Below are 11,496 nucleotides of genomic sequence, written 5' to 3'. Positions count from 1 at the left end.
AATTTATTCAAAGAAGCAATGCTCAACAAGATTTTCACAACTTCTATGATATGTTAAACAAAGATGACAGAAGAACTCAAAAACTTCCAGAAGCTTATAGGGAAGGGTAGGGAATGCATATCTAGCAAGGTGTATGTACACATCAGAGATTTGATAACAGATGAAAAGCTCAGGATCCATATTGTTTGATAGCTAGGTAAATGATATAGCTCAAATTGCACTACACATTCCAAAGGAAGCTTATCATTTGCTATGTACCTTAATTTAATTCATAGTGTTTTTATTCTCTGATATTTTGTTCTTATCTATTGAATCTAGGGGTTATCTATCATGGAGATGGGACAAAATTGGGGTTTTAGAAGAAGAGCACAAAGTCATACTCTTGGTCCTTTGTCTAACTTCAAATAAAAATTGGGTTAAAGACAATTCAAGGCTCTGATGATCAGAGAAACATAGAATTTTCTTTCCAATAGAAACATCCTCCATACTTTCAAAGCATGAACTATAGCTAGTAGCTCCAATTCATGGGTTGGATTTAGTTTCATTTCTCCTTGTTTCAATTTGATAAATTGAGCATGAATTCCTTGGATGAGGACTCCACCAATTGAGCATAAATTGGCTTGTCTACTAGCAACAATTTATTGAGCATAAATTCCTTGGATGAGGACTCCACCAATTTGATAAATTGAGCATAAATTGGCTTGTCTACTAGCAACAAAGGTGATAAAGAATTGTTGATCAAATTCTTTTAGTAACTTGGGAATAGGAGCCAATCATGCTTTAATGCTTGAAAGCTCTGTTGGCATTCAAGGATCCATTAGATGATGGATCCCTTTTTTAATTGATCATAACCTAGTAGTTTTAGCAAATTGTCTATATCCCTTGCATTGCTTGGGAGAGGCATTACCTTAATGGATTCAGTTTTCCTAGGAGGCATCTAGATATCTTCCTTGGACACAATGTAGAAAAACTACTCTATTTATTCCATGTGGAAGGAGGTAGAATGACCCCCCAACTCACACATATTGAGTTTTGAGGCGTGGGTAAATGCTTAGAATGTGAAAAATAAAAGCAACAACCTTAAAGAGATTTGTAAGTATTGAGAACAAGGTTGTAATGAAAGCAAGCAACTAAGGGTGACAAGCCAAGGAAATTGATTGAAACTAAGTAGTAGGCCCATCATAAAGCATGTAAGGCAATGGAGCTACAATTTGAAGCAACCATTTAGGTTTCTATGTGGGAAGAGAGGCATATTGACTTGTCACGATTGAGAGCCCTTTATCCCAATGATAAGCATAGTGTTGTAATATACACATGAAGTTAGAAACTTTAGGAGGACAAGAAATGGGCAAGAAACCTGTAAATAGTAGGCCACAAATGGCATCTATTGAGTATATGACATCCCCCATTCCCTTAACTTCCTTCATTTCACATGCAAACGTTCTCCCATGCTGCATCCATTCTCCCATGTGCCATCCAATTCCCATTTCCATATACCTTGCAACCCATATCCCCCATGCACTTTGAGGTTTCCATCATAATCTAAGGCTAAACACATCTCCCATGGGAAGCAAACCAATGTATTAGAGTAAAACTTATATGGCTTAGCAAGCCAAAATCCTTGCATGGGTAATCCAATCTTATCATGTACACATTGGCCTTCCAAAGTCCTGAAGCATATACATGCAAAAGTCCAAAGGGGCAAGCAACCCAAACACTTGCATCATACAAATGTTGAGAAGGGGTTAAAATTTGTTGCTAGTTATGTTTTTTGCTAATGGAGGCCTTCACACTTCATGGGTTTGAAATAATGTAGGGAGATAATGCTTCATATGTAGCTTCTAGATCTTCAATGACTATGGAAGCATTCACCTATTGCCCAAAGTGGGCAATTCCCTTTCATTGTTCCCTATGTAAAGCATTTTCTTAGCTTCCTTCTAAGGTGTCCAACCATTGCGGCTACCGTGGCAACCCAATGGTGGTGCGCCTATTTTTTAGGAAGGTGACCCACCATGTTGCTTGCAGCGCAGGCCTAGGGTAGGTGCCCCTAGATAGGGCCAAAGAATGGTGCATGACAGGGTGGTGAGTCCAAAATAATAAAAAGGGTGTCTAACAATTCACCAACTAGGAGCCCCAATTGGAAGCCAATAGTTCATATGCCATATAGTTCATGTGACTCTACATGACCTAAGTTCACTTCGAACTTGTCATCTTGTTGTGCTTTTCTTATTGATGCAATAAGTTCCTAAAAACCAAAAACATTTTAGTATGTGTATAATTGGAGTTTCTTTCCATAAATTTGTATGTTTTTCTCATGTTTTTTCACAAAATATGATTGAAACTTGGATGTTTCATGGTCTTAACAAGTTGAATTATATTCAATAGGCTTGCCATGATGAATCGTTTCTTTGGAATTGAATTTTCGTTGTTATGTGGGGAGTGCATTGCAAAACAATGAATAGTTTCAAGCCTCTCAATGAATTTGTCACACCCAATAGTAAGCTAGGCACCAAGCAAAAGCACCTTCGCCTAAAATAAGGTGCTCCAACAATAACGCAAAAACCAAATGATTTTCAGCGATAAATGGCTTTGCAAGATCCAACTAAAAACCAACACACCATGCAAACTTGCAGCACAGGAGTGCAAATAGCAAAGGCTTGCAAGTAGCCAAGCAAGCTTGTGGAGGACTTTTAAGAGCTAGTCGTGGTGAGCAAGTCAAGGGTTAAAGAATGGGATCAGTAGTAGCTTGAAGAGCTCGGGCTGCTAATTGTTTGAGGTTCTTGAAAGAGAGAACAAGAAGACCAAAAAACAATCACAACGAGACCAATGGTAGAAGAGACGTAGTCCTAATAGTTGAAGAAAGAAACTAGTAGAAGCCATAAAAAGTTGCAACCAAGGGACTCACGAATTGGAGAGGTGCATGATGTGCAGTGCTGTAGAGATCGCATATGCAAAAATTGAATACAAATCAACAGGAAAAAGGTACAATAAGAAATCGAACAACCTTTTTGGAAGCCACTGCTTCCTGTAACCATAGAATCTGCAGATGGAGCCATTGTGTTTTTGCTTCTTCCAAAGAGAGGACAAAAAGCTGTGAGTGTGAGGAAGATAGGGGGTGTAATGCTGCCCTCATAGAAGAGACAAAACAAGCTAAATCATCCAAGAGGAGGCAACTCTGCAAACACAGAGAATATTTGCTGACTTTTAGCCCAACTCATGCACACCGAATCAATGAGAGATTCACAAAAATTTCTGCACAAAAAATTCTTACAAGAATTCTCTATTTTTCTCTTTTAGCTGCAAACGTTCACTAACTTGTAAGGCCTTCCAATTAACACCCCTAATGACATGCACTCTACTAATCGGTCATATGCACTTTTGAATTAATTAATTTGTTTGCGTAATCGACCGTGTCCACATTAACCTGAGCTAATCGTCAAATTTACTTAAATTAATCAATAACCTAAGGTACATACCCATATTAAAACATTATAAATTACTTATGCATTCACCAAACAGGGGTTAAATCATCTTGCTCAAACACACTGGAACAAGGCTACCATAAACATTTCAGATTTTATTCATTCCATAAGACTATTACAAGATCCTTTTCCAAAACGGATTCCCAGATATCACATTGGCAAAAAGGGAAATTCCCATATACAAAATTTTTGTTCCAAACATCTTTCAAGCAATGTGAATTCTGCCATTGTTCTGACTGTCAGAGCCTAGAGGTAGGACGTTGGGTAAACAAGGGAAAGTGCTACTTGTCTGGCTACCGTTAAATTTCAGTACAGGCTCCTTCCCAGGTCGATGGGCTCGTATGGATGGCACACTGTCAGATCGAAGTAGGCTCCCATTCACAAGGAGAAAATGTTCATCTGCCACATCAATTGGCACACCAGAAGTATCTGCTGCATACGTTGTCATATCTTGAGGCATTGAGAACACCCCTGACATGCTGGTTTGCTCATGGGTACATCGCATGTATGTCGACCGTGCCTCGGAGAAGAAAAAAATGGAGCTAATATCACTTGGCATGAGTGATGACGATGAGATCATGCTCTTCTAGAGGCTCTAAGCTCATGTAACATCCATCCCTCTTCCCTAAAAAGGAATAATCCATGCTGCTGGATAATATTGGCCGGACCTTAACATCTTTAGCAAACACTTGCTTAACGGCATTCCTAATACCACATGCAAGTGTAAGTGGGACAATGCAATTCCCCTCTCAACTGCACAGAAACCAGACATGCACGCATCCTCCATAAACTTCTCTACCTTGTGTAGAATGCTCAAATCCACATCCCCACCTCCAATACCCACCGTTACGCTCAGCTCAAAAACTTTCGGTTCTGAGCTCTTCTTTACAGCCAACCTTGCGGACTTTCAAACCTTGCTCTTCATCCTACAATAGCAACAACAACAAGTCAGACAAGAAAAAACCCGAAGCCAATCGAACATCTAATTCGCTAACACCCTCATCGATCCATTGAAACTCCATCCATAGTAGCTTGCGCATCCAATCGCCTCAGTACACGATCACTATCACCATCCTCTTTGTCCTCCTTTTCTTCACGTCCAACATGACGCCGAGCGAGTCTCTTCCCCTTCATCATTACGGACGATGTCTTCCATCCCCGTAACACTAGATTCAACCCCATCGGCCGCATCATGGATGTAAGGAAATATGATTGCATGTAGAATGATACATTGTTACGCCTATTTAACAACTCACGAATGCTTTAGAATCACCCACATTACTTCACCACATGCACGTCGACACGTGGACAGCCATGCATCCACCCCCTCCCCCCCCCCCCCCCCCCGCGTCGCCCCTTTTCCCCCTACCCACGCAAAGCCACAAATCAATTATGGCCCATTTCCATGGACTCGGGGGTCCTATTGGGGCAGGCCAAAAATGATCCTATAGAGGTCAAAATGGAAATGACAATTCATATGAATGACATTAAACCTTCTTTTTGGCCTGCCCTGGGGGTAGCCTAAGCAATGGCTTGGTTTCATCAAAGCATAAATTAGGATTTAAAAAAGAAAATTCGATAAGTACTTGGTCAGATAACATACTAAGGGCATGTTTTTTTATGGGATGTGTATATCACTACCGGAAAAACGTTGTATAATGTGTAATCGACCATGCAAAGCATATCTGATGGTGAAAATACTTTGCATGCATCTCAACCTAGTTAAAACGGACTTGCATGCAAAGTGAAGCCCCCATCCAATAAGTACTTGTTTGATTAACACGCCTAGGACCGTGTTTTTTTATGGTTGTGCATGACACTAAGGCAAAAACGGTGTTTTATGCTTGATCGATATCCGATGGGCACAATACTTTGCAACACCTTCAACTAGGGCTTAAGTCTGCCTCAGATGTGCTAGAATCCATTGCGACACCTTTGTCTGCAAAACGCATTATTGTCGAACCCTTGGAAACAGTTGCCTTATCAAATTTAAAGCATTGCTAAGGCTACCCTCAGGAGGCCAACAAAAGGTGTGAGTGTTTGTTAACAATATTCAAAACAAAACAAAATTTAAGCTTCTCAACCATTAATGTTTACAAGTCCCCTTCCTCACCACAATCAAGACTCATAAATATCTTGCAAAATATGATAAAGGAAGTACAACAACAAATTGCAACTACAATCATAGGAGACTTCATTACACATTGCAACAATTCAAATAATACAACACAACTTACCACATTTATGACACAAAATAGTTTCAAACAATTAATACAAGAACCACATGTATTCATGGGGCCACAATTGACCACATATGGAAAAACAAATACAATAGCGACACAACATAGGGGACTAACTTCATTTACTGGTCCGACCACTTTATATACACTAACATTGAGATAATTACGGAGGCCTCTTGAATGTAATTCAAATTCTCCGTTATATACACAAACATTGACATAATTACGCAGGCCTCTTGAATGTAATTCACCTTGTTCGCGAAGATCCACCCAGCATTGAAATCATAGATGTGCATCTTTCGATGATCCACCTCGATACTCGAAAAATATGCATCTTTTCAAATTTTCAATGTGAGGGGGACATACTCAAAAGAAGAATGGCAGGCCACTGTTCACGAGATGTTATAATTCCACAAATAAATGTCTCGGTTTCATTGTACATAGTTTGAAATTTCTGCGAACACTGCTAAGCGAGTTACTTAAACCTGCAGCCTTGCAGTAAAGATTCCTGCAGGCCAGCCCAACACGCTGACAAAATCCGCACCGTGTCGTTAGCACAGTTATAGCACAACCACACTGCACAGCTTCTCTTTTCTACCTGGCTGCCAGTGTCTTCACTGCACTAATTTTGCCCGTCGTAAGTACGCTAAAGAAGCTACCTGGCCACCTCCCTTGAAGTTCCTTCTTCTCAATTGCATCTCTTCAACCTATGCTTGGGGGCGGTGCTCCTGTCAAATCATGCAGCTGGATTCTGGTATGAATCAACTTTCCAACTTTCAACCAGCTCATTCGATGCTGAGATGGGCAATTAGCAACAGTACTTGAGAAATTCTCTAAGACAGTGAAAATATCTTACTGAGCCTGAAACGCCATTCTCGTTTACCTATTTATTAGCCCATTCCGCTCTCTCCTGGTATACCTGATCGATCCGCTTTTTTGCGAAGTTCTCAAGTGTCTTCCACCTTCCTCATGGCAGCTCCTCTCAAACAGCTAGCCCTCTGGCTTGTCGTCTATGTAGCTGTTTTTGCTGCCCTTATTCAGGTGGCAATTTCAAGTCTTTGCTCAGTATTTTGTTCTGTGATTTGTCTTTTGCTCCTGTACATTCTTGTGATATGGTGCCTTGGTTTGAGAGTACTTGCAGGCTGAATCGGAACGTGAACATTATGGCGGTCCTACTTTCTTCACCGTAAGCTTCTTCAGTACTGAAACACGTTAGCATCTTCTTTCCCGCATTTTTTTTCACGGTACATTGTCTGGATCAGACTGAGCTTTTTATTCACCCCGTTCTTTCAGGCCTTAGCAACTTCTATTGCTCGGAAGCTCTTACAGGCCCCGGCACAGGCACCGGGAACAACACCGGCGCCGCCGGAAACTCCAATAGCACCAGCTCCCGCTTCATGTAATCTTCTGTAATCAGCCAGTTACGATAAGAGGGGTTTTTAGGGAGCCCATCGGACGGGACAGTAGTTTGATCGTTGTTACATGTATATCCGAAATCCATTTCTACTCCAGACAAATCCGGCAGGCGGAACCTCATTTTGTCTATGGTCATGGTTTGTTTTGCAGATTGCGAAACAGCATGTGCTTCCAGATGCAGTCTTAACGATAGAAAGAATGTTTGTTTGAGAGATTGTGGCACATGTTGTCAAAGATGTGGATGTGTGCCGTCTGGACCGTCAGCTAGCAGAGATTCTTGTGGATCCTGCTATGCGAATGAGACGACGCATGGAGGAGAACTCAAGTGCCCGTGAATGTCTTTGTGCTGTTATTCAACCGCGCGCGCGCGAGAGAGAGAGAGAGATAGAGAGACCTCGACCTTCTTCCTTTTGAGCTGTCACTTGAGGTGTAGTGACTGCGGTTTTGCAGAAGCGTATGAGTATTTTTTCTTCTTTGTTTGTAAGTTTCATGTAGGTGCAGTGCCTGCAGTTTTGCAGAAGTGTATGAGCATCTTTGCTTGTCCTAACACCGGGTATTGCATATGCAAAGCGGTAAAATATAGCTTGTTTTGTAAATTGGATAACTTGGTCCTCTCCACTCAACAATTGTAGATTTTTCTTAACTATGTGCTTTCCTTGTCTGAAGATCGGCTATTGCATATTCAAAGTGGTAGTGTATAGCGTAATGACATGTCTAAAAAGTTCCAAACTCAACCATGTTTTTCTATATATCTCGAATAGGAAATTATGGAGTAGCACTAGTTTGTACTTGGTACTTGGTCTAATCCGTAAGTGTTCATCGACCCTTCATCCTAACCCTACTTAAATCCTCTTCCCATCCTTATCTTAATTATTAAATTTTCCCCTTCTCAATATTAGTACCTAAGTTCCCCCTCTATATTTTTCTATTTTTTTTCCCCCCTCTCAAGTATTTATATAAAACCCCTCCTCCCCCCTCTTTTTATACACATTTCTCCCTTCGTTCCCCCCTCTCTATATAGGTATCTTCCCCCCTGTTTCTAAATATTTATTTTCTTTGGTTCTCCTTCCCTCCGCCTTCTATATTATTTTCCCTTTAGTTTCCCTTATAATTTCCCTTATATTTTTCACCTTCTAATTGACCGTGTCCTCCCTCCCAATGTTTTCCCTTCTCTTTTTTTACATTTCCACACTTTAAAAACCCGATTTATTTACGCTTAATTTCTTACATCGTGCTAGTCAAGTTTATGGCTAAGCTTCTGATTTATTGTGACCTCGATAACAAGGGAGGATTGTTTGACACCTGTCTTTCCAATTTAAGTTAACCTGGTTCTTATCATGTTTTCTTGTTGGATGGTGGCAGGTATGTAGATGCTCCTCTTCAGTAAATAAGATGCTTGTCAAGACTTCACCCGCGTTATTATTTTACACTTTTGTTCCAACTTTTGGTTCATGAACATCCATGTAATAAATAATTTTTATCCACTCTTATTTGAGCTTCGTGTAGCGTGTTGTCAAAAGGTTTTATATTTTAAACACACACACACACGCATGCACGCACACATGTACGCATGCACACACACACACACACACACACACACATTTGTATATATTTATATATCTATATGTATATAAATATAAATAAATAAATATATATATTTATATTTATCTTTATTTATATATAAATAATGGAATAAATAAATATAACTATATATAAATATACATACATACATAAATACATATATATTTATATATAAATTATATATGTGTGTGTAAGGTCTATGTTTATGTATAAAGAAATAAATAAAGAAAAATAAAATAAATAAAAAAATATATATATGCAAACATATAAAAATAAATATATAGATATGTGTATAAATAAATAAATAAATAATTATATGTATATATTATTGTTGTATTTACTCTCTCTCTCTCTAAAACACATTGTTTTGCTTGTGCTTGTCGACGCCCTGTGCCACATGTCTATCTTGCCTATCTATGGCTATCCTACTGCCTACACCATCTCTAGCCATTGGCGACACTCTCTATTGTCTCCAATCACATGAGTCCTACCATATAGCAAGCACTCGCGACTCTGCCCCATGTGAGTGCCACATGGCATTAATTGTCTACCCGTCGTTGTGAATTGTAGTCTAGTGTGCCACGTGAACTGCAGTCTAGTGTGCCATGAATTGCAGTCTAGTGTGCCACATGGCACTGCTACTTCTATAACAGAGTCTGACCCTACATGCATTCTGCCAACCATAGCACCATGTGGCGCTTCTCTCCTTCCACAGTAATCTATGCACCATCACTGTCCTATTTACGAGGCCTGTGTTGCCAGCAATCCATGCACACTTCGAATGTGATGCGTGGTAGCCTCCACTCCTTCAACTCCCTCCGAACCGCCTCGTCTTTCTGAACCTCCCTCTTCCTCTTTCCCAACCTTCGAATCCCCTCCACCTGGTAGGTATGATAGTTCTCTTGTTAATATATAGTAAGATAAGAAGGGCAAGGGAAAATTCTTTGCTACAAGCTGAAAACTCAAGGAAAATAGTCCAAAGCTTAACCAAATATACATGTGCCAAAATAGTCTGTATACTTTACCAAATAACTTTGCTTTTTGAAATCCAATAAAAGCATAGATATGTCTTTTGTAATGCAAGAGAAAATTCTTAGTGGCAAGTGTAAAAATCAAGGATAATAGACCATGTTTGCATACATAAAATATAAATCTAGATTGCTTTCTAATATCCATTAAAACTAGTGGCAAGTGAAAAAGTCAAGGACAATACATCAAATATGTATGCATAAAATACAAATCCATTGTACTTTTTGAAATTCATGAAAACTAGCAAAGACCGGGGTCTCTTTGATTCACATGCACTGAATCTCAATTCATAAGTAGGGATATTGGTTTGATCAAATGATGACCACATAACTATTGACAAACTAAGAAATTTCATAGCATTTATGTGTGTGCGTGTGTGCATGCAAATGTGTGTGTGTATGTGTATGCACGTGTGTGTGTGTGTGTGTGTGTGTGTGTGTGTGTGTTTAGTTTTACTAATCCCATCAATAAATAAACCATACAATTGATTCAGTCATAGAATAGCTTAAAGACATTAAATCAGAATTATTAACATATGGAAAATAAATACATGAAGAACTCAATTTTAGTTTGATTTCAAATGGCCAAACACCAGTAGGGTTTTAAAAATAAGTCTAACCGTGTCGAATCCATCAAGTAGTTCAAGCAGCATGGTTAGGGTCCACTTACTTGCCACCATCCAAGAGAAACTAAGTGTGAGAATAAGATAGATTCTAATGGGTAGAAATGTAATGCATGTGTACCTCGGCTTGTTATCGCTTTAACTAAAGACTCACACTACCATAGAGATTCAAAATATAAAAATTAAAGTGTTAAAGAAAAAGACCTATTAAAAAGGAAAATAGAAAAATAATGCTTACAAGATTTTATGAACTAACTAAATAAACTTTAAGTTTAGTAAAAAACTTGAAAAATACCCATGGCTAATTTATTAAAAATTAGTACAAAAGAGTACCATGAATAAATTTATTTATAAGAAAAATTTAAGAAAAAGTCCCTTAGAAAAATTCCAAGCATAGGAGTAGGCAAGAGCCAATTAAATCTAGTATACATTATTTATTCTAAACAAGGTTAAAGCTTTTAAGAAGGACCATGCAATCAAAATGAGAGAGAAAAGCAATCTATAAGTTACAATTTTCCATGCTAAATCATAATAAGTGGAGAACAATAAAGGATTAAGTGGATAAATGTAAACTTTCTTTGTAACTAGTTAACTGAGAAAATTTAAATATTAGAGGGGTGAGAAGGAAGTGAGAAGGAAGTAAAGAAGAATAAATGTGTGTGTGTGCATGTATATAAATAAGACAAAGTGGTAGAAGCAAGGAAGGGATCGACCTCCAATCCAAGCTCCTAGCTCTACCCACAAATTACTACTTCTTATGCACCTCCTCTTCCTCCTCCTCTACAAATGCTCTCTCCTCTTCCTCCGCATTCAAGTAGGATTAACAGAAGAGAAGGTGACGAATCAGTGATGAGAAAGGTGGCCGAGGGGGAAGATCTAGGAAGGGATCGCCCATGAGAGAGAGAGAGAGAGAGAGGGAAGACACACACACACACACACACACACACACACACACACACACACACACATATATAATTATGAAAATATATTTATATTTATATCTATATAAATAAATACATATAGATATAAATACAAATATATATATATATGTATTTATGCCTATGAGGTAAGGGAGTTTACACACACACACACACACACACACACACACACACACACACACACACAC

General features: G+C 38.9%; 1 protein-coding gene across 1 annotated transcript; it reads left to right on the top strand.

Moving 5' to 3' along the window:
• The first annotated feature begins 6,550 nt into the window (after positions 1-6,550).
• Positions 6,551-7,525, top strand: LOC147886235 (gibberellin-regulated protein 7-like). The gene is made up of 4 exons (XM_087395952.1): positions 6,551-6,763; positions 6,864-6,908; positions 7,016-7,121; positions 7,289-7,525. The coding sequence occupies exons 1-4, from the start codon at positions 6,692-6,694 to the stop codon at positions 7,471-7,473; spliced, it is 408 nt and encodes a 135-aa protein (XP_087252078.1). The 5' UTR covers positions 6,551-6,691; the 3' UTR covers positions 7,474-7,525.
• Positions 7,526-11,496: the final 3,971 nt, after the last annotated feature.

Source organism: Dipteris shenzhenensis, chromosome 24 (assembly GCF_047967505.1).
Source record: "Dipteris shenzhenensis isolate YYH24624 ecotype China chromosome 24, Dip_SZ_1.0, whole genome shotgun sequence".
Taxonomy (NCBI): Eukaryota; Viridiplantae; Streptophyta; class Polypodiopsida; order Gleicheniales; family Dipteridaceae; genus Dipteris; species Dipteris shenzhenensis.
The sequence above is the reverse complement of the archived record's forward strand: the minus strand, read 5'-3'. Positions and strand labels throughout refer to the sequence as shown.

What these genes read in the sequence shown, in the direction of transcription:
- LOC147886235 (XM_087395952.1), top strand. Translation starts at nt 6,692, where the DNA reads ATGGCAGCTCCTCTCAAACAGCTAGCCCTCTGGCTTGTCGTCTATGTA. An exon ending in TTTTTGCTGCCCTTATTCAG is followed by an intron (nt 6,764 to 6,863) that starts GTGGCAATTTCA and finishes GAGTACTTGCAG; the next exon opens with GCTGAATCGGAACGTGAACA. An exon ending in AGCACCAGCTCCCGCTTCAT is followed by an intron (nt 7,122 to 7,288) that starts GTAATCTTCTGT and finishes TTTGTTTTGCAG; the next exon opens with ATTGCGAAACAGCATGTGCT.